This window comes from Hipposideros armiger, unplaced genomic scaffold, assembly GCF_001890085.2.
Source record: "Hipposideros armiger isolate ML-2016 unplaced genomic scaffold, ASM189008v1 scaffold_1170, whole genome shotgun sequence".
In the NCBI taxonomy this organism is placed as follows: domain Eukaryota; kingdom Metazoa; phylum Chordata; class Mammalia; order Chiroptera; family Hipposideridae; genus Hipposideros; species Hipposideros armiger.
Genome location: NW_017732520.1, coordinates 300,788 through 324,819, shown reverse-complemented (window position 1 = coordinate 324,819; position 24,032 = coordinate 300,788). Strand labels below are relative to the sequence as shown.

The following is a 24,032-nucleotide window of genomic DNA, read 5'->3' as shown; positions in this document are numbered from 1 at the left end:
GTTTTTGCCTTTGAGTGTATATAAATATTCATTTCTATTGCTCAAAAATCAAGTTCTAAGAGAAGTATCTTACTCTACTCTGCTCCTATATTCTCTAGAGCATTATGTGATACACATAGTAAATAGATCTTGATTTATTTCTAATCTTTAGTTTTGAAATTACACAAATAATAATAATTAAATTCCCCAGGAAAACTTGTCTCTGACAAAATTTTAAGTAAAGAAATCACATTTCTATTGTCTAGATTTATTTTGATTATATCCTTTCAGTACCTGATGCTTCAGAAGTGTTTTCACCAAAAGCTCCAGTGGTGGCTGCATTTTCCCCTCCAGTTGTTCCTAATTGGAAAGAACAGTGGTGCTCAGTCCCTACTGGGGTTGCCAAAGTTAGCAAATAAATATACAAGCACCAGTTAAATTTGCATGCCAGATTAACAACAAACAACTTATGTTCCAATTACTGCATGGGACATACCTATACTAAAAAATTATTCCTTATTTATATGAAATTCAAATTTAGATGGCATTCTGTATTTTAACTGGCAATTCTAAGTCTACATAGGCATTTGTGTTGAAAATACTCCCACTACCCATATTCATTGATCCTAAAATTATAGCCATAGCCATTGCTAAATTCACTTAAACTCCTCGTAAGAACTTGAGGTTTCAGCTGAGCTCATAATGGAGCACCACGAAAGTGGCCAGGTGAGCCCGCACCTCATCTGCTGAGTTCGCAGTTGGGCTGTAAGCCGAGAAAGGTGGTCTAGCTGTGCTGATACTGCCAGTTCCAGCAGTAGTTCCAGCAGACTTTCTTGTTAGTACTGGTAAACACAGTATTGGAGAGCATATGCATTATTGTAACAATCCAGTACTATGGTACTTTTGAAGGGAAGATTCGGAGAAGCCAGAAAAATAAAAATCTTGAAAATAAGAATCATTGTTATACCATTCAACATCTTTTGTTAGTATTTGATAGTACTTGATTAATTAATTATTACTGAGTAAAATCACCAGGGTTCTGATGAAAGACTGTCGTTTTTGACAAAAGCCATGGCCTCTGAATGACATCTTCTACTTACCTAATTTGCCTTCAGATGGTGTCACTTCACTGCTTGGTGTTCTAGTCGTTTTACCAGCTAAGGATCCAGTAGTCCCTTTAAAAACAAACAATAAATATATATCATGATCTTCAATTAAGCAGAACAGATTGTGCTGTTACTGCTTTCAAAATACTTTTCATATATATGTTCACACTTATCCATTTCAAGTTCCCTCAAAAATTAATCATAGGAATCACCTGGATTGTTTCCTAAATATAGATATACTAGCCCAATGGTTCTCAGTCCAGGTTATCCATTGGAACCAACTATAAGGCTTTTAAAATTAAAGTATTATTTTTTTAAGTATTAATTTTTTTAACTGTGGGGGCTAAAAAAATATTAATACTTTTCTTCTCAGCTTCTAAGTTCTTCTAGCTGGGCTAATAATCAAATTAACAGAGACAGATTAACAGGAGAAAATCAAAATGTTAACACATGCACATGGGGAATTCACATAGACATGAAAATGCCAAAGACAGTGAGGCAACATTGGGTATATATAACATTTATGACCAAAGGAGAAAAGGGGAGGATGGAGTATTAGATTTCAAAAGTGAGGATGGGCGATTTACAGGGAGGTGAGAAGCAGAACAGACATGGCAGAAAAATTCCTGCTGGGCAGCTCAGAGACAATGGGCCACAGGGGGTATCTAGCTAACAGGCTTGGAGTCTTCCTGACAAACGCCAGGGCGAAGAAGATGCTTAAGGTGATCAAGCCCAGGCTCCCTTCCTAAGGCGGGTTTTTCTGTCTGAATCTCTTGGGTAGGAAAGGAGGGAGGCTCAAAGATTTCTCTGTCTGAGTTGTGTCTTAATAACCAGCTTAAAATTAATATCCCAAAAGAAAGCTTCGGGGTGACAAAATTTGAGTCCCCTTCACCTGGACCCTTCCTCCAGAAGTTCCAATTCAATTAGTCTGTAACGGGCTCTTCAATACGTATTTTAAAAGTTTATCTAGTCAATTTTGATTTATAACCAATATTGCAAATCATGACCTGAGCCCCGCCCCAGACTCACAGACTGAGAAGTTCTAAAGCAGGAGTCCTGGAATCTGAAATGTAACATACTTGGCTTTAAATCGCCTCTGAGCTGATGTAAGAGAAACACTGCCCTGAAGCCCATAAATGTAGGGATGGTGAAGTCCTGAATATGTTATTTACTAATAACTAATAACATAGCAGAAGCCCCTGGTGACTTCCCTAAGTTCAGTAAGAAGAGGCTTCAGAACGCCCCTTTCCATCCCTGCTCTGCCTCCCGAGGTTGTGCCTGGGGCATTTGGGTCTCCACTGGTGCTCTAGCTCCTATGTGCTGTTATAAAGACCTCTGATGCTTCTGAGGTCCCTGACATAACAGCAAGGAAAGGGCATTACTTCTCTGAGTTATAGGGTTCTACATGTCACTCTTCTTTTCTAATGTGACAAAATTGAGGCTTCCAACATAAAAGAAATCTTTAAATGATCCCTAGGATTTCTGCAGCTAAATGGTCTAATATCACATACATCTTAATCTTTCCTTTAACCTGTAATATGTTGAGTGCCATTTAATAGGTGCTGAAGTATACATTCTGACTTGCCTGATTTTCCTGGGCTTGTTGCTCCTGTGCTTGGCTCCCTGGGTGTGCTGTGTTTCTCACTTACAGGTTGCAGTGCAGTAGGGGCATTTGATCCAGCTGAAGAAAAAAATAAAACAAAACAAAAAAACCACAGCAGTTTAAAAAATACCCTAGCTATAAATCCACTCATTTAATCTTATAAAAACCCTCGGCGGCAGGTCATGTTATTATTCCCATTTAACAGATGTGGTTAAATGGTTTTCCCCAGGTCACCTAGCTAGTTGGCAGCAGATCCAGCAGCCAAACCCAGGCCGTCTAGCCCCAGCGTTTACACTCTAACTTTGGCTTCTCAAACAATCCGTGGTAAAAGCAATATTGTAAAATTTCCCATCTGCCTTACATTGAAGTTTTGAGACAACGGCATGAAAGTAGAGAAACAAAATTAAAAACAATAAAACCATCCATAACATAAGCTTTTATTCAACAGATATAAAATCATTGTGTCAAATTGCTGTTTCTAAACGTTTGTTCTCTGTTTCTGTTCTTATCACATCATGGGCCAGTAACAAACAGTTCCGGATGGCACTCGTTTGTGGGCCAAACCTTCACCAGCTTTGTTTAAAGCCACTGTACTTACTACCTGATAACCAAAAAAGACAACTGACTAACTTGTCATTATTAACCAAATAATTCTGATTCAAATTTTAAACAATATAAATAGTCAGCACCCTAAAATTTCATTCAGTTCACTGATCTAATTGGAATTAACCAGTTTCTTAATTTGTGCTGCTATAGGTTATATCTTATTACACACTGTTTTTATGTCAACTGTGTCTTATTCCAAAAAGTATACAGGACATAAATTTTAAATCAAGAAATTTGCTAAGGGAAAATAAATGTAGAAAAAACAAAATCAGACCATGAATTAATTAATAAAGGCATAAGGAGAAGTCCCACACATATTCTAAAGAAATGGGTTTTAATGCTATATAAAGGAATTTTTATTCATCCTAAAAGCACTCAGGACAATTGAAGGGTTTTAAATAGTGGGGTGACATGATGACAGTTGAGTTTTTGGAACTGCATTCTGGCTAGTGGTATTGACTAAAGTGTAATTTGGGAGGGAACTGTTGAAGGAGTGGAAATGTTTTCAACTTTGATAAGCATCAGTTGCCTAAAGGACTTGTTAATACACTGTTCTCAGTTCCACTTTAAGAGCTTCTGATTCTAGGGAGGGGGCCTCCCAGATTTGCAATTCTAAAAAGTTCTCAGGAGATGTCCATGCTGTTGGTTTGGGAACCATACTTTGAACACCACTGTGGTAAGGGAAGGTGAGCTAGGTGGGAACTGCCTAGAGATCAGGTGGAAATGTTTAACACCGGAGCAAAAGCAAAGGCAAATGTGATGCAGAGAGAAGATGTAAGAGGTACTTGAAATTATTAACTGACTGCACAAGGAGCAGGAGTGAACTAAGGTTTGTTTGTTTTAATCAAAATTATCTACGCTTAAAATATATCAATAATGTTTTATTCATGAAACTAACAATAGTTGAAATTGAGTCAGTGATACAAAAGGGCAAAGGCCAAGTATATTCTCGTCTGGCTTTCTTTTCCTTTTTTTTTTGGATTTATGATCTTATGTACAGATCAGGGAAATATGGAGCTATTACATAGAAGTCTAAGGGTCTGTGTTCTAATCCTGGTTCTGCCAGCTTTGAGACTTTTGATTATTGTCTTCCTTAAGGGAATAAAGAGGCCTAACTACTGTGGTGTCAATGTGGATTAAATTATGTTATATATTTGAGCAAAATTCAGAGATGTTAGTGTACCATAGAAATATAACACTAATATTTTATTAACATATAAAGATTAATTATTGAAAAACTTTCCAAAGTCATCAAGGTGACGTAGCATTGACCCTGGACCCCAGTTATCTAATGCTGTATTCAGGATACAGTTGTTGCTGACTTGAAATAGGACTACGTGTGAAAAGAAGCTATGGAAGAAACAGCATTTGACCCATTTCTTTGTCTCACCGTTTAGGAAGCTTGTGTCACCTGTGATTCCATCTTTAGCTCCTGGGGTTGTACTCGCTGATCCTCCCGTTGCCCCTGATGAAGGTAAAATAAAAACAAACACCTGCTAAGAAAAAGTGCATGGGCACCAACAGCTCTCCAGGTAATGGGCACCTAGAATTGGAACCACGTGACGTCCTTTAAGAAAGCAACCTCTGAAAAAAACAAAGGACTCTACATTTTAATTACATATAAAGAACACCTAAGTCTGATATTGCACCTAAGTCAGCTATCTTTATTTTGTAAAATATTGTACCGAGAAGCATTGCCTGAAACCAGTTGCTAAGCTGTAATACTGTGTACTTGGTTCGGAACTTGATTTACCTGATAGGCGCCATGGACTGGTGAACGTGGCATCCATTACTCCTGTCGTGCCTACACTTCCAGCTGTGGAGGTGATGACAAACGGAGTCTTTGTAACGCCTGAGAAAAACAGAAAAGGAACTTCTCACCTCAAGTATACTTGGATTTTATTACCAGTGGGTGACTTAACTGTTAAATCGATTCCTACCATAGAAAATAGAGTAAAGAATCCAGAGATTTCTGCCCGGAGTTCCCTAAAATAGTGTTGTAAAATTACTTTTGAAGCCGGAGAATTAATACCCTCCAAAAATATCTTTATACAAAATAGGTTTATAAGTTAGTGTAAGCTAACAGCCACAAGAAGGAAGTCACAGAGCACCCTGTTAGCCATGAGAAATTTTTTAGCCCAGGCAGGACCTGTTAGACTGCCGGAAAAACAAGTCACCAAGACAACAGAAATAATAATAGCATGCAATGAGTAAGTCACAAGATGTATACCTTCTACCCCTGCACACCAAGGTAACCTATTGACACACATTGTTAAAATGTTTTTCAGCCTATAAAGCAGAATGACTGCATACCACAATCTTGCCCAAACCAGGCAAGGTGACACCAAAAGGGAAGCAGTTGAATGGAAGATGTAAAGTCTCTGCTTAACTAATCAAGGACCAATCAGCAAGACCCATGACACCAAACCTCTTACCCATAATTATTCATGATTTTTGCTCTATAAAACCTCTTGTCTGTAAGCCACCAAAGAGTTGGGATTCTCAGCACTATCTCCCCATTCTCCTGGGTGGCACGATTTCAATAAAATAGCTTCTCTTTCTTCACTGCAAAAGCTATTTAGTTCTCATTGACTTGCTGCACACAGGTGGGTATGAACTCTATTTTGACAAGTTTGATTACACTTTCCTCCAAGATTTTGGTTTAGTCCTTGCTTTTTTTTTTTTTTAACAGTCATGTTCTCTGCATCTTCAGTGGAGACACCCTAAGTCTTAGTACATTTGTCGCAACAAAGTTGCTTTCAAATAAATGGAACCTCATGTTCTAATGACACTGTCACTCAGGGATGATAGTGATAATGATGAAATAATATCATGAAATAGCTAATTGCTACTTTTATACTTAAAAAACACATAAAGAACAAACTATATCACTAGATACACATGTTTTCTCTCATCCTTTATTCTTTTTTGAAAAAAATTGAGCTTGATATAATTTAGTACTGTTGTAGATGTAACATTAATAGTTAATGATAAGGAAGAAAATAAAACTGGAAACCATATGATAGCCAATCAACAGAAACTGGTCAAAAACTAAATTCAGTTTTCTAGAAAAAGTTTAAAACCAGTGGGAAAAGCCCAGTAAACTACTTGTTTGAATTTTTTTTTCCAAAGTCATAAATCTTATATAATTTTTTCTTAAAAACCCCAAATTACTAATAATTTATACTATTAGCTATTTTTAAACATATAAAAACCAGGAGTTTATATACTAACCTGTAGTAAAAAGTTCACTGGGTAGACTTACAGTTGTTCCTGATAAGAAAAAGAAAAATGATGTGAATTTTTCTGACCTCATGGGAAAAAACTACAAAGATTGCTTGCTTGTTAATTTTCAATAGATAGTATTCTGCAATCTATTTGGTGTTGACAGTAACAACACATTTTATTTTAAAAATAGTGACATTATAACATACTTTCCAATGAGTGTGTGTGTGCATGTGTGTGCGTGCATGTGTGTGTGTGTGTGTGTGTGTGTGTGTGTGTGTGTGTGCTCAATTCTACTGAATACAGAATAAATGGAACAAATATGTATCAACAATGGCATAGTTAATTCTTCGTTAAGCAGAAGCTGATTTTGCAGTTTATGATTCCTTTGACTTCACTCTATTTTTGGTTATCTGTGCCCTCAATATTTTCCTACAAAGTAGCATTTAGCTTATAAGGGGTTGGGTGGAGAAAAGGAGAAATACTTTTTAGGATTTCTTTTATGATTTGATATAGCAGTTCATGGAGATCAATTTGAAGTTACCAGTAAATTCCTGAAAAAAGAGGCCATATTTTTATCTTTGCATTCTCAGTGCCTGCCCCATTGCCAGGAATGTGGTAGGAATTTATTAAATGTTCGTTGAGGGGGGGTCTATGGACTTAAAAGTAAGTTTTCATAAATAATGAAGTGTCAGTTATTTTCTGTATTTCAATCTCAATTTTGATTGAAGATTACTGGAAATCTACTCTTTTTCTGGTAATGTCACTTTACAATTTTATAGTGTTTTGTAATTTTAAAAAGGAAAAAAAGCATCTCACACACTCTCTCTGTTTGATCCTCTCTTACTGCCCAGCCATTCTGGCTTTCCTTTAGTTTTTCATACCTGCTATTTGCATTTCCCTATACTTGGTTTCTTGCCTCTTTATCTAGTCAATCCTTCATTGGTCAGTTCTCAACTCAATCATCTTTTCTTCAGCCTTTCCTGACCATCTTGGCTTAATCATATCCTTTCTCGACCCGCCTCACCCCATTTTAAGTACTTCATAGCTCTTGTCATTGATGCAAGTTTTCATTTGTTTTGTAATTACTTGATTAATAGCCATCTTTCTGAGTAGTTTTCTGAAGGTAGAGAGCATTTCTGTTTTAACTCACCTTTATATCTCTAGTGATATTAGAGTTCCACCACATAATAGATGCTTGATAAGTATTTCTCAATAGAATGAGTGAATGAACAAATGAATGAATGAATGTATTATTACTATTCTGCATATGAAGAATTGGCCTCAGAAAAGTTGAGTAATTTGTTCAAGATCACAGATGGTCAGCAACAAAATTGGGACTAAAATCTAAGTCACTTAGTACGTAGGACTGTGACTCATAAAGCTTTTTGTGTAATGCTGCCTCTATCTAAAATGTACCACTTTTTATAGTACTGTTTGATATCCACTCACCATATTAATGGTAATATTATAAATTAGACTAGAAATTATAGAATACATCAAATAAATAATAAAATATCATATGTCCCCTGATTACTTCACAAAATGTTAAGTATTTTGAGACATTTATGGGAGAATTCTTAAAATTAATGCCAAGCTCTAGTTGAGGAGAATTTTCAGAACAATATCAAGCCGACACCAGCAACACACCAATTCAGATCTTGTCTTTTCTCACTAATGAGCACATAAGTGAATCTTTGAATTAAAATGTCTTGCTGATCTGGATGCAAGGATAGCATAGAAAGACTGTTATGTCATGGTCCACAAAGACTATCAAGGTTGTAATGATGTAGCACAATTGACCCTGATACATGAAAGATTTTGGTTCAGATTCCACTTCCCAGTACAGATTTAACCTTTAAAAAATTCCAGTGACCCTAATTTGAGCTCTTTCAATTTGAAAACAATTACATTTAATTAAAAGCAACATTATCATACAGAGTAGAATCAAGTCTTCTCCAGACTTTCTACATCTGTATATGCTCTGATCAATGTGGAGTTAAGATAAACACAGTGGCTCACCATAGATGGTAGAGAATGGATCGCAAATAATTTTAGCACATGAATGAGAAAACACATTTACAGGACTTGCCTTGTAATTGATGTGGCAACATGTTCCAAAGTGGATTTCAAGGACCTATCTTTTATCAGGGTTGCAAGAGTTATATCTAAACTAGTCACAGATTGAGTACATACCAGTCAGGCTACTATAACACAAATGAACTTCAGAAGACATAAGTCTGAAATTCTTGACACATTAATAAAAGTAGGTAGGGATAAGCCTTTACTAACAGAAATATATAAGAATACACTTTCTTCATGACTTAATTACCAAAACTGATAGATAAAGCATCAATGTTCTCATAAGTTTTGATACCCATAAACATTACAATTTCATTTAGTGTCCCCATTGCTTGCAAATGAACAGACATGCCAACATACTTGATTTTATGAATTACTGTGTATCAGCTTCCTTGTTGCCAAGACATAAATGGTAATAGGAAGAGCCGCCTTTACCAAAATATTGATAGCTCTGTGCGTTGCGAGATAGTAATCTATCCTAAAAATTATCAGTGACAGTGTCCATTTATTTTTATCTCATGATACTTAATAAAATAATTTATTTTATCATTTTAACTTCATTTAAATATTTTCACCTCATGATAAACTTAATTAAAATAAAATCTTGCAATTACTTTTCAAGCCACCACTGTTTTTTTTATTACTTTTAAGAAGCATTTTAATTTTGTAAAAAATTGTTTTGCCATTTTCCTTCAGTGAGTTCCATTTTACTTAATATAAATGTCTGACAGATAAGCTTAAGGAGCATCCGTAACATTTTCTCTAATAAACAATAAATTGGGTACTGCAGAGTTTACAGTTTATTTCTGAAAAAAAAATCAAAATCCATAAAATGGGTATTAATTCAGGAGATTCTTCTGATTGCCCTCCTTACTTTATAGAAATTATTATGATTCCCTAGTCAGAAGTAAAAGGACATGTTATCTCTTATGTCCAGAAATGTCACATTTTATCCTGAATATTTTGTACTGGTCCAGGAATCCACAGCACAAGTTGAAGTAGATAATTTATGATTATCTAGTTAATTCAATCAACATAGATGATCAAGTGGTATGATCCGACACTTGCTCCCCCCTGCCCGCAAGTCACAGATTTTGGGGAAAACAAAATCAATTATTGTTAGAATAATTGTTAAATTTCCACCTATTATGTATGACAATGAGCACAGTCTCAGAAAAGAAGGTGTGGAATAGTGGATAAGTAACTAAGAATTAAACCAAGTCTTACCGCTAATCATTATTTTAAAATTGAAATTTAATTAATGAACAAAATTTTGTATGCCTCAGTTCACCTGGGAAATAAGTATCTATTAATTTATTCTAGCAATAAGATAAGCTACATGTACATTGTTAATAATTGCTGGAAAGTATCATTTATTCAATAACTTGATAATTACTGTTTTCTGTGTATCATATTATTTAATGAAATTTATTTCAAGCACATACAATTTGTGGTACAACTGTATAGTTTTAACATGAAAAAATAAACTTCTAAAAATTACTTTTGCCTCTTGATTTTAGAATAATATTGATGCCTTAATAATTCATATCTTTGAAATTATAATTTCTGGCATTCATGGACAATAAGGAAAAGAAAAATACCCCAATTTCTCTCTACATACCAGAAAGGTTTTTTTCTTCTGATTTTAGTTATCCTGGAAAATTTTTTTAAGCTCTTTACTTCTCCTCCCCTATAAACTGATGAGGGATAGGAGATTATGAAGAAAATAGTACTTAATCAGGGCATTGTTGAGATTTAATGAGATATTGAGTGAAAAATACTTGATATAACGACTAGAATGATATAATGACTAACCCCTCATTAAAAGTCATTATTAGCTACATCTTACAATACAGTACTAATATAACATTTAATAAATTATTAACATTATACTTATAGAGCATGAAATATCTACTGGAATTTCAGTGAAATTAAATAAAGCATTAGGAATTAGTAATGCTAACCATAAAGCCATAAATAATACCTAATGAATTCAGGAAAAAAATCATCTAAGTAATCATTCCTATAATTCAACTACATTAGATTTATAATTTTTTAAATGCTATGGTGGAGATCATTGATGAGATTTGTATAATGTTTTAAAGTTAATTAAACATTTTCATCTAAAACTTCATCAGTTGCTCACAAACACTCTTTAGGTAATCTATGAAAAGTTTGCTTGCTACAATCCAAAGTGTTGACAAAAAAAATCATTAGAATATTATGTTCAAAACTGAGTGCCTGTGGGAAAAAAAAGCAATAACAGGAAACATAAGTATAAGGTGGAAAAAATCAAGCCAGTTTTCTTAGTTCTGAGTTCCTGTTGTGGTATATAGGATGCAGTTATCATCATCATATTGAAATAGTTATCCAAATTGCTTATGACTCATGCGTAACTATACAATTCATAGAATCAACAGTCAAGAATTTTATTTTTCTAAGTGATCAAAAGATTCCAAACTTCTAAAAGCTGGTTGAAATATTTTATTTTAACTAAAAGAGAGCTATATAACTAAACCAAATTATTCATAATAGAAACAGAACCAGGCTGAGAATTAGGAATTTAGTCCACTGTTTATGGCTGAGATAATATGTGGCTAGAAAATTATCCTGTAGTGCATATGAAAAAACAAAGAAGAACTTTTGGGACGAAATTGTCACTAGGGCTCAGGAAATGAATTTACATTTATAGAATAGAGAAAAATGTTTCTTAAATGTTTCAGTCTTTCCAAGATTTACATTGAAAAAGGCAGTAGGGCTTAACATTGCTAATGATATTCAACATAAGAAAAAGATTGATAAGCATTAAACATATTAGTTTGGGCATTTTTAATGATATTCCACACTATGACATCTGATACTTTAACATATATATTTACCCTTTGAATATAAGCAATATATCAATTACCAAATAAATCAGACAATGCTAAGAGTAACAAAGTACTCAAAATTATAGTCATAAGTCTATATCATGATATAAAATTATAATTCAAAAATTTGTATTTTAAAGAAGGAATATTAGCTCCAATGAAGGAAATGTATAAATTGTAAGATTTATCAGTATAAATAATATCTAATCCATAGTCTAACCTTCACCAGAAATTCTGTGCCCAAATAAAAAACCTGATTTATAAATTTGGGACACAGAAAAAGGACAGCCATCCTTTTATTCTACAAAGATTTATTGAATAGTAACTATTCTATAGATTGAGGTGAGGTGCAATTGGAAATACAAGAATGGCAAACCATGGTCTGTGACTTTAAGGAAATTAACTGGACTTCCTGTGGTGATCATTCCTCAGTATATACCAACATTGAATCATTATGTTGTATACCTGAAACTAATATAACGTTATATGTCAATTATGCCACCACATAAAAGATCATGGATTTAAGTATATATATAAAGACTAGAAGAAAGCAATAAATAACAGAAGAAAGAGAAATAGTGTTCAGCTGGAGGAAGAAAGAGTCCTAAGTACAGGTGAGTGGGTAGGCTGATTCTACATAATACATGTAAGTTCAAAGAAAACAATTTTAACCCGTGTTAAAAACTTCGTAATTTTATAGGTTTTCTAATTCACCTACCTGTTGTTTCACTGCTTGATGTTTTAATCCCTGGAATGAGAGTTCCTGAATTAAAGAAAACAATGGGAAAAAAAAATAAGTTTCATGTAGAGGGAAAATTATGTTTCTGAGCATATCTAAGGTCATATATAAAATGGATCAAACTGAAATGAATGTTAAAGATAAATTTGATCATATAGGTGAATAGACGTTAAAATGTAAAATGAAAGGTCAAAAAACGTGTTATTTTATATAATATTTTTTCCCAAAGTCTTCCTCTAGAATCTTCTTAAAACAAAACAGAACAAAAGAAAAACAAACAAACAATAAAACTTCCCCTAAAAATAACACTGCCAAGGTATAATACTACAAAAGGATGTTTTGGATTTTTTTTTTAATGCCCTCTTGATTAAGGTGTGGCTGGAGATTAAGGCTTACCTGTATGTGAGCTACTGGTTACCAATGTAACTGCTAAAGAATGGAGGAGACAAACATTTGGAAATGTAGATTAATTAAAAGACATTTTTAGGTATCTCTAGAATGCAAATAAATGATTAAATATAACAGTTAAATTTATTTATCAGATGTTTGAACATTTCAATATACTTCTGTGCTATATTGGCAGCTGACTTAATTACAAATCATTCAATTAAAGTTAAAATTCCTTGTTGTTAGTAAAAGAGAAATTGTAAATTATTTTCAAAGAATTTAACATAGAATTTTCTTCAGCAGCCACTTTCTCCAAATTAGTATGTACCATGTGGAAAGTTCTTTGTAGGACACATAACCTCTGAATAGAGAAGATATTCTACTAATGTGACAATTGGCTGTAGATCTTTTTTTTTTTTTTTTTTTTTTTTAGCTGAGCCATCCTGCTACCTGTTGGCAGCTCAGCGGCTGCTCAGCTCGGGCTGGACCTGAACCGCTGTTGCTCAGAGCTCAAACTCCTGAGCGAGCTCTTAACCAACTGAGCCACAAGGCCGGCCCTGTAGATCTAAATATTTAGCCTTTAGGGGATGAATAAGTAGAGAATGACACATTTGAAAGTAGGGCCAAAATGTCTGAATTGCAAATTCAGTTTGCTTCGTACTTAAAAGCTAAAAACCAAATAAGCGTTGATTTACCTGCTTCGGTGTTTAATATGGAGGTAGCTGTTGTAGTAACTGTTTAGGGAAGACAATATTAATGAAAATAAATTACTTGAATAATTTTTTCTGGGACATTTAGTTCAAGAAACCAGTTGCCATAAACTAAATACAAATTTCTGAAATTGTGTACAAAGCAATCTCTCATTTAAATCAAAACAACACTAAGTATTTATTGCATGTCCACCAAAAATAACTAATTACCACTTAACCAAAATTTCATAGGAACTTTATAAGGTCTATTTATGAACCAAAAAATAAGGTTCAGAACACTGATATGTGATATGTTAGTAAGAGGTAATAGTTAAAATTTAAATAGCATTTTACAGATGATCACACAACCTTAAATATATTATCAGAACGAAAGGCTTCCAATTTACTGTAATATCTCTCATTTGACACCATCTCCAAATATTAGCCTACAGGAAATAAAACTTCTCCTTGAATCACACAAGACACACATATATAGGTGTACTATGGCAACTCTAAGCATACTTATATTGCCAGTAAATTAAAAGTCCCCAAACTAAAGTAAACTGCATTTTGCCCAGCACTTCTGGAATGAACACAACAGAAGTGCCCTTATAGCTCAGAGCAAAAACATGAGTTAAGAAAAAGGATTCACTTGTTATTTCTGTTTTCAAATTAACTTATATGTTTTCAAATTATCTCCCAGTGTAATCATTTTAAAATATTTACTTCATGGAAGAACATTTACTTTTTTTCATTCCACTAATTCCAATTATTATCAAAAAATATCAAACTTTGGGTTATGATATTTAGCTAATAAGCTTACAATGCCTACTGTATGCTCTAATCATATTCCTAACTTAATTCACAGGACTATAATGAAAGAATATTTTGACATATTTTCTACTAACTTGAATTTTAATTTGAAATTTTGTATCAGCAGATTTATCAGCATATCTTTTACTGGCACAGATTAATGCAAAACTATAAAAAAAATTATTCACAAAAGGAAATTAGGAATACATATTGAAAACATAGTGATGATTTTACCTGTAAATGTTGCATTCGTGGGAGGAATTTCTGAAATAATCATAAATTACTATTATTCACAAACATGCAAAATCATGAAAAGCTTTGAAATCTCAAGTTACCTGTTAGTTATCTGTCTCTTTTTAAATTTACTTTTTACAATTTCTAATACAAAAAGTAGTTCGTATATTCTTTTGAAGCTATTGCGTTTTGTTTTTGAGATATGTGTTGCTCATGAGCCATTCTTCAATTATGTAAGTCTATCTATATTAACCCTCACTTTCCACTCCATCTCTTTATTAAACCATTTAGACTGATGTCTCACTCCCTTAATTCTCAGAACATACAGATAGGCGGAGGCACGCAGCAAAACTGCCCCATGTGCCAGTTGTTTGAAATGCCTTGGTATTGAAGTGACTCAACACAATACAATGTAATAGAATCGGCTCAGTCCACTGAAGGGCAGTCTAAAGCATGAAGTACCTACTCTGCTGTTGATGGTCTGAAAAGATCCCAAACCCTTTATCTCATCTTTTCCAAATCAATTAGAGTAAAATATAATGACTCACCACTGCACGCCAACTCTCCTGCAATGCAATAGCTGAAAATTAAATTAAAAAAATAAAAAGAAAGAATGCGGTTAAAATTTTAACTCCTAATGACGTTCATCTCCCAAATTTAAAACAACAAATTTCTAACAGTGAAAATTAAAACACAACCAAATAAGAGAACAGTAAATAATTGTTTCCCCAAGAGCCTGCAACTGATTCAAATTGCTTGCTTTTTCATGCGATGTTATTTCTAATCATTTCACTGAGGAGTTCCTGGGACCTAAAAGAATACTTTCCGAAAAATCAAGCTACAAAGTTAGTTCTTACATTTTCAGTTTCAAGCATTTTACTGATGGCCATACTGCTCTAATACAGATGCCACCTCTTCTTCGCTTTCATGTCACTGTCTGAAAGCCTATAAATGTGATCTTATAGAATTGAAACTTTCTTTATATCTAAAACTACAGTGACATTTTCTGCTCTGTCTTCTGCATTATTAAGTATAAGATTTAACAAACCATTTGTTGATCTGTAGATTTACTGAAAATACAAAATAACCATCTTAACTAATATGCAACTAAACCTAAAGCTGGCCTTCTTATTTAAAAATAACAGTGTTAAAATTATATACATATATTTTTTTCTTAAATGAAAACGAAAGAAACAGAATTGCTTGTTGAAAAGGTAGTAGAGAATGTACCATGTTCTTCCACAGTTATCTTGGATCACTCCACCTGCTGGTATGACATCATTATAGAAGCAGCTGCACTCAGATAAACTGACACATTTCATGGTGTTCTCATCCAGATAAGGAGCACTGTCCGGGCACTTAGCATAACAACCTGTGTGTAAAAATGACCTGTGGTTTATCTCTGTTTACTAAAACTGATCATAATGCATTATCTATTTGTAAAGTTACTTAAATGGTTCCAAGAACTGAAGCAGATAATAGCAAAATAATATCACATCTTTAAAAATGACAACAGGCAATGGGATTGTGTCTCCTGTCTCTCTTTCCGTCTCCTATTAAACAGATAATTGATGTCCAGGAAAAAAAAATGTTTCTAATGTAGAAATGCTAGTGTCACAATAAAGATAACTATTTATTAAATTATAAAATACTTGACACCAAATTGGCAGAAACTGAACATTTTCCAATTTTAAGTATCAATATAATTTGCACTGTTTTTTTGATATTATTAAATGTGCCTTACCTTCTAAAAGTGCAGAAAATTTCTGGCCAATGACTCGATCTTTGCATGTTTTTGCAGTCACTGTACCACAAGGTTCATAATGCCAGCTGCATTCTCCAGGTGCATTATAATAATCACAGTAGACGGCTGTAATTAAATTATATCAAATTACTCCCATTCATTATATACTTATCTTCACCTTTCATTTTCCAAAGCATTTAAAAAGGGATTTTGAGTAATAATAAGAAACAGACCTAAAAATATATCATTCTGTCTTATCAACTTCCTTTGGCTTTGACCAAATTGCCTTATAAACCAAAGCAGCTCACAAAAAAAAAAGGGAAAAGCAGCATATAGAATCAAAACAGTACTTAACTTCGACATCTCACACTAACGTCAGTTTGAGGTGGAGAAGTAACATTAATTTTTCCTATTTTGAGATAGTTATAGCTATAGTGTAAATTTGCAATTTTAATGTTCAAGCTTAAATTAGAAAACTAAGTCTCTAGGAAAATTAGACTTCTTTACTATGTGAATAACAGCGCCCAAATGAGGCAACTGAAGATTTCCATATACTATAATGCTGTGCATAATGAACTGAATAAAATGAGGATTCAATTTCAATGTCACTCATTTGTCATATTTTCTCTCATAGTACCTTCCTTGAAAAGGAAGAGTTAATTGATTTCTATTAAAGTTATCACTTTCCATGCATATCAACATTCAATTTACATTTATTTTATAGTTTATTTTGAATAGGGCTCTACAAAAGTTTTCAAGATAATGTGTGAGGACTTCAACCAAAAGTAATATATGAGGTCAATGTTTAAGGATATATGACTATAACAAGATAGGTAAATAGTTCATTGTTCCTCTAAGCCTGACTCAGTCTTCTCCATCAGTATTCAAATGTTTTCCCCTCTGAACATAAGACCTTTTCAAATTGAATTTGATGTGCTATGCCAGGTGCAATATTTTTTTTAATAGGTATTTTTTCCCCACCATAACATAACATGTTTTTAAACATTTCTAGGTACAAGACTGTGTTTTATAGAAAATGTGAGAGGAAGGTTGATTATCTAACAAAATAATTATATCTAATTATGTCATTAAAGAACAACAATACATGAACTTCACTTACGACAGAGATCAGGTTTTCTCCAAGTGACACAGACCCCAACTGCGCTGCATGCCTCCGCGTACATAGCCACAGATGTGCAGAAGCCCAGATACTTCCCCTCCATGTCACATGCACAGGCTTCCTCGATACATGCATCATAGTAAGTATTGGGGTCCACCTAGGCAGAGGACAGCACGTGAGTCTCTGGGAGCAAACCCTGGGGAGGTGCTTGCCCTCAGACCTGTGCTACCTTGTTATGGCAGTCTCTGAAGGTACTGTCCCGGATGATCTCACATTTCCGCACAGCCCAGGCCTTACAGTATGGGTTTGAGTCACATGGGTACGTCTGAGTTACTGTGTCTGAACATTCTTGGCTTGTTTTCCAACTATTTCCAAATTCCAGTGCTCCGGCAGCGACCGATGAGTATCTTGTTGTGAAATCATCCTTGAGATCGCCGTTGCTATTTCCACAAAGACCACAGACTTTGCCCTACACAGGTCAGAAAGGGAAATTAACAAGTAAGTTGTGTAAATCGATATGTAGACATGTAGATAGAGAGAGAGTTGGACTCAGAAAGGGAAATTAAAAAGCGAGTTGTACTAGGGATATACATAGAGATAGATAGGTAGATAGACAGATGATAATTATTATATATAATCAGAGTTATGTATCATGAATTTATTTTAAATTTCAATTTTTGGAAGGAAACCAGAATCTGTGGATAAGATTCTGCTCCTGTTTAATCCAAGACATCCTATATCATAAAATGATTTAGTATCAACTAAGAAAAATGCCTTAAGAATTAAAATAATTATGCTCACTAGCTTCAAATTACGCATGAATATACTCTTAGGTTCTTAGAATATTTGCTACCAGGAATACATTTAATTCTATATATATGCCAGCTACCTCAAAATTGAATTTTGCAATAACCTCAAATAACCAAATATGGATCAACTAGAATACTTCAGGTTTATTGCATTTATTTTTCACCAGATTCAATCATCTTTGATAACACTATTTCAAAGGTTAAATAGATGTGGAGGGCTTGTTGTATAATAGAGATTGCCATTCTCCCACTTTCTACCTGTAAGTATGTCTCTAACTCTCAGTAACAGAAATGATTTTGTTTCCCAGTTGATTTCTTATTAGTAATGTACATACATTCCAGCGTGGATCCATTATAACAGACATCCTTGTGTTTTTGTCCCAAATTACGGTTATTCCAACTGAAAATTTCAGAATCAAGTACAGGCCAACGGTATGTACAGAATATGCATTTCCATTGAGTTCACATTCCTTACTTTCTGTAGTTTTAATTGCTGTTACTTTACCATCCTGCAAGATAACATTCTGATCCTGTAAATTAAAAGATAGGCTTATGTGAGTTTTATTTGGCCACTCATAATCTGAAAAAAACAGTAAATAGAGAGAAATAGTACTATACCTGCAAAGCAACTATGATTTTTCTTGAGCATGTGAGCCCATCTTCACAGCATGGGACACTTTCAGTTAAAATACGGAATGTGCCATTTTCACGACCACAATAATCCTTTAAAAATAAAGTTATAAGATGTTTTTTAATATCAGGGACATGGAACTTAATTATAATATTTGTATCAAATATGTCTCAAAGTCAGTGACACCTTAAACTCAATAAATGACCAAATACTATATTATGGAAATTTCTAAAAGACAATGGTTTAATTGCATTTACGGGTAGGTAGCCTTGACTGAGGTCAAACTTGTTAACTTGCTTTGACTCAGCCCTTTTCCCATTCCTTCTATACAAGTTTAGAATTACACCAGAGATATATAAGTATTTAAATTATATAAGTTTGTAATCATAGATTTATTTCTAGAAGTTATAAATAGGTAAAGGTAAATTATTTTTTTCCTCAGTGATTTAGATGAAACTTGATATTCAGTCAAAACTAATGTATACATACATACAAAACAACCATTAGGTCTTAGGGAGGAAGCAGCTTAGTTGTATGTAACATGCATGAACTCTGGGATCAGATAGATCAGGTTTGAACATGGTCTTGTCCACTTAGTAATTTTTGTTGTTTATCCTCTCTAAACCTCAATTTCTTTATCTGAATCATAGGAAAAATAATATCAGCCTTTTGGTATTATTATGATTAAATGTAATAAAATATATAAATTTGCTTGGCAAAGAAGCTCTCATAAAATGCTGTCATTGTTGCTGATAGTGCTGTTCTTAAAATAACAGTAATATCTAACTTTTATTAAGCACTTAGCATGTTCCCATATTTTCCCTAACTTGGTTTCAAGTAGAGGCTACTGCTCTCCCCGTTTTATAGGTAAGGAAACTGAGACACAGAGAGGCTAAGGAATGTGCCCAAGTCACACATCTGAGAAATGGTGGAGCCGGGATTGAAATCTGGGTCAACCACCTTAAGAGTCAGCATTATACTCTATTACATTTCACTGCTTTCAAGACACTGCCTTAGGCCTCTTTTTAAAATTTCACATTTTGAGAACAAAATTTCCCAGATCTCATCCACAATAAACAATAAGTAAGAAATTTAGAAAAAAATGTGATAAAACACACTTGCAATTACCTCCACAAATGAATACTGGCAGAGACCATCAAAGCTGTAGCTGTTTCTATCAAAAGTTCGAACATGACCTTCCCCATAGATGTGGCAGGTAGCTTGACATTCATTTTGTGTACAACTCCAAGATCCTTTTAAGCAAGTACTAAAAGAAAGCAATGATAGAGTATGGTAATTATATTATTCCAAGATGTATATACTCATACTACTTTTATAAAGAAACACAAAACAGTGTTTCATACTGATGTAACTTTTGCAGTTATTTTCATTATATCTCATGATGTTCATCATATAGAAGGCTATATAAGTTTCCACTTAAAGAAATAGCATTTTTTTCTAACTACATTTGACCAGCATTTTTTGCAAATATCCCAAAGCATGACCTCTTCTTTCTCATAAACATAAGAGCAGACTGTACAGTTTCTAAATCCAAAATAAAATAGTAATCCTTTATTATTCACCATTTGTTGCAGCCAACTGAGGTGACACTTCCTTGTTCATACTCTCGTCCACCAAAAGAGCATGGGCAGTCATTGGGAAAGACACAGATCCCTTTAGAGTTTCGAACCATTCCTACTGGACAGTAGCACCCACGTTTGCAAGGCAAGTTTCCCTACAGAAACAAGTATAAAATATATACCATGAGGCACTGCTTCAAACACATCACATTATGAGCATTAATTTATAATACATAAATATACCAAGCATACAGTTAGAGCTAACATTTGACAAGTGAAAATAACATATAATAAATAACATGACCTTCTAATTATTAATTCATTGATATTTTAGTTTTCTTCTGCCCTTTTAAAGAACTAAACTCTAACACCATGTCACTTACATCAAAATTAGGCATGTTCCGAGTGCTGCATGTACTGTCAACTCTTCTCTGGGCCTTAGGATCACTGCAGTCCACGTATTCAGCCCCTCCAGGACAAGTCTCTGTAAGATATAGGAAGCTATAGTTAATCAAGGCCCTCTTGATCTGTTTGTTTTAACCAAAGCAGAAGGTCTTAAGCTTGCATCATGATTTCAACACTTACGTTGGGTTAAATCAATGGGAATCTGGCAAAGAAGAACCCCATCTTGACAGACACTGGAAATAAAAGAAAATGACACATTTAAACATCACATTTCAATGGGCTGTCCCGAACCACTGTTGCTCAGAGCTCAAACTCTTGAGCGAGCTCTTAACCAACTGAGCCACTCAGCCAGCCCCTCAATGACAGCATCTTAATATCAATACATTGTTACAGCAACTTTAACCCCTCATTCATAAGCCACCTGTTTCATCACAAGTAGTCAGATGAATGAGACATAGTCCCCCAGAAGATGCAAAGGTACTAAATGATAAGATATAGCCTTATATATATTATAGAAATGTACAAACAAGGTTGCGTAGACATCAAAAAAAACTTCATGGGAAAGATGCCTGGATCTTAAAGGATCAGTAAGAGTCAACACATGCTGCTGATAAAATGCAAAGCTGTGATGCAGGAAAGAACAAGGTATGTTCCAATGATTGGTTTGGGTAGAAGGTAGAATGCATAATAGGGAAAATTGGTGAAAGTGAGTTGGGTCCATATTTCGGATGGTCTTAAATGACATGGAAGTTTGTTTCTATTCTTCAGGCAACTGTCATCATTAACAATTTTGAGCAGCTAAGTGGCACAAATTGAATGGTGCTTTAGGTTAGATATTCTAGTGGGAGTGCAGGAAACATAGAGACCGAGGCAGAGAGACACAGGACAAAGAACACTAGCAATTATAGTACTGCCAGTAAGAGTTCAGGGGGGTCTGAAATAGGGTAATGCTGTGCTGAATGGAACCATCATTTGGGGGTGCTAGCCTCTTTTATTTAAAAGGTAATCTACTGATTCTCCAACATCTGCAGACAGTATCATTATCAAGCCTCAACTAAATATTTTGTGTGCTTTGAGGAAAAAGAACTGTTACCTATGCTTTCCTTTTAAACTGCCAAGAAATATCAACTCATTGCTAAATGATTGCTTCATGGAACCAAAGAAAACATAGATTGTGCATCCAAAGCGTTCTGGAATGGCTACTTCAATTTTGCAGTTATGTTGTTAAGAATTGCTATATCTATTTATGTATTTAGACATATAGATAAATGACTGTCCCATAAATCTCTTTGCAGAAACCACAACCTCCTTAGCCATTATAAAGTCACATATCTTCACCTCTTACTGCCCAGGAACTAAGTTCAGATTATTGAGCATGGCCTGGCCACTGCCTACATTTCTAGCCCAATCCTATGCAACAATGACCTACATGTGCAATACATTTTCAAGCATTTCCTGTATTAGTGCATTCAGTTTACTCTACTGAAAATCACTCTTTATGCCCCAATTTTGTCTGGAATAAGATTCATCCTTTGGAAAACTCAAATGTTGGTCTCCTCTGAGAAGCATTCCTTATCTCCTCAGGTAGCCACTGGCCCTTTCTGTGCCATATTATAGTATACAAGTATACAAAAATCCTTGCAACCAGCACCCTGTTTACTCTGTGAGCACAAGACAATGTTCACCTGTCTTCATAACTTCAGCAACTCAGCACGAGGTCTGGCACAGAGTAGATATTTATTTAGTAAGTATTTGTTTAACGATGAATGCTGAGGGACAACTAGAAAGCATTGTCTGAATGTGAAATTGTTTTGCGTTGTTTGCATGTAGGCACTGATAGAATACTCTTTTACTAGTATTAAAACCAAACAAGAATAGGATAAATCAGTTATCGCCATGATGATACAGTGAATACTCCAGGTTAGAGCAGACAATAACCTTACTAAGAAACACAAAATTTAAAAAAAAATGTGACAGGTCTAAAGAAGACTTCATAGTAGCAAAAGATTATTTTTCTGAAAAGGACAGTCCCTGGATTTCAGTCATAACAAATATATATGTAATCTCCATACCATTTATTGTCATCGATTTCAATGAGGTTGCCTGGTCTCATGACCTCATCATTTATGTAGCAGTCACACTCGGATTTCGGAACACAATTTCCTTCATTGTTCTGGTACATGTCATCGGGGCAAGTGCATCCATCTACTGGAACATCTTCTACGTCACAGCTCCTATCTCTCTCTGACAATGATCGGCAAGAACTATTGCAGGCTTTTACATTGTACTTGAAAACTAGGCCACTTGGACAAGACTGATCTGTTGGTATAGAGACAAAAAATAGTAAATATGTACCTATCCAGGAAAACTTAGCAATTTTACTTCAACTTGATGTTTATAGACATTATAGTGAATTATTCATAATTGAGATAATGAATAATCAAGAAAAAAGCACTTGCTCCTTTTTTTTCCATTTTTTTTTTCAGTCAATATTGAGTCCTCCCCATACATTTATACATTCTACTAGGGATAAAGCCCATACACAAGACTGGCGATACACCGCTCTCACGTGGTTTATATTCCTGGGGGAAGGGCAATCGTGTTCCATGTTTGTTATGAGGGAGCAAGAGGGGAAGTTCCAAGTGTACACACCTGGGAGCCTGCGCTTAGAGAAGGGAAGGGGTAGATAGATGGACAGCATGAAGGCAACCTAGAGAAAGATAATTCTAAGTCTGGGGAGCAGCCTAAGTTAGAAAAGAGGAAAGATCTTTCAAAAAGCAAATAAAAGAATAGAAGCCCAGACACAGAATTAGCAGTAGACCTTCCAGGGCCCCCCTTAGGCAGTTTGATCTTTAACGTTAGTGCAATGAGAAGCCATTGACTTGTTTTAGACTAGAGTGTCACATGATCAGGTTAGTTGTTTTTGGTTTTACTTTAAGGGTTACTACACTGATTTCCCTATAGAAAATGGATTAGAGGGAACCAAGAGTCAATACTGAAGGAGGCTACTGCAAGCACCCAGGAGAAAAAAATGATCGTTTCTCGAACTACAATACAATAGGTTGATGGCAATAAAGATGGAGATATGTGAATGGATTTGAGAGAAATTTGTGAGGTAAACTTGACAGGCCTTATTGATTGACTGGATATAGGCTATGAGATATTAAGCATGATCCACAAGAGATATGTTTCTACAAGGTATTTCTTTTTTCTTTTTGTAAATCAAGTACTTTCTAAAGTCTCATCGCAATAGTGTAATAAGTATTTTAAAACAAAGTTTTAGCAATATGATAGTCAATCCTCTAATTTACTGATTTATTTTTATTTCTGTTTACAAAATAAGTTATTAATATTTAGCTATCATTTGAAAATACAGTAGGAGTCAGAACATGAATTAAAATTTCAGCATA

General features: G+C 34.4%; 1 protein-coding gene across 1 annotated transcript in view; it reads right to left on the bottom strand.

Annotated features, from left to right (window-relative positions):
- Positions 1 to 256: 256 nt before the first annotated feature.
- MUC19 (mucin 19, oligomeric) overlaps positions 257 to 24,032 on the bottom strand; it is a 49,174-nt gene continuing 25,398 nt past the window's right edge. Inside the window, exons 13-30 of the mRNA XM_019632758.1 lie at positions 22,695 to 22,941; positions 20,803 to 20,855; positions 20,601 to 20,701; positions 20,221 to 20,372; positions 19,766 to 19,904; positions 18,625 to 18,729; positions 18,342 to 18,536; positions 17,427 to 17,666; positions 17,198 to 17,354; positions 16,078 to 16,203; positions 15,564 to 15,705; positions 14,882 to 14,913; positions 13,293 to 13,331; positions 5,048 to 5,146; positions 4,685 to 4,759; positions 2,671 to 2,766; positions 1,089 to 1,154; positions 257 to 339 (exon numbers count right to left, since the gene is read on the bottom strand). Of these exons, the coding sequence (XP_019488303.1) occupies positions 257 to 339; positions 1,089 to 1,154; positions 2,671 to 2,766; positions 4,685 to 4,759; positions 5,048 to 5,146; positions 13,293 to 13,331; positions 14,882 to 14,913; positions 15,564 to 15,705; positions 16,078 to 16,203; positions 17,198 to 17,354; positions 17,427 to 17,666; positions 18,342 to 18,536; positions 18,625 to 18,729; positions 19,766 to 19,904; positions 20,221 to 20,372; positions 20,601 to 20,701; positions 20,803 to 20,855; positions 22,695 to 22,941 (2,147 nt within the window). The remainder of the gene's footprint in view (positions 340 to 1,088; positions 1,155 to 2,670; positions 2,767 to 4,684; positions 4,760 to 5,047; positions 5,147 to 13,292; positions 13,332 to 14,881; positions 14,914 to 15,563; positions 15,706 to 16,077; positions 16,204 to 17,197; positions 17,355 to 17,426; positions 17,667 to 18,341; positions 18,537 to 18,624; positions 18,730 to 19,765; positions 19,905 to 20,220; positions 20,373 to 20,600; positions 20,702 to 20,802; positions 20,856 to 22,694; positions 22,942 to 24,032) is intronic.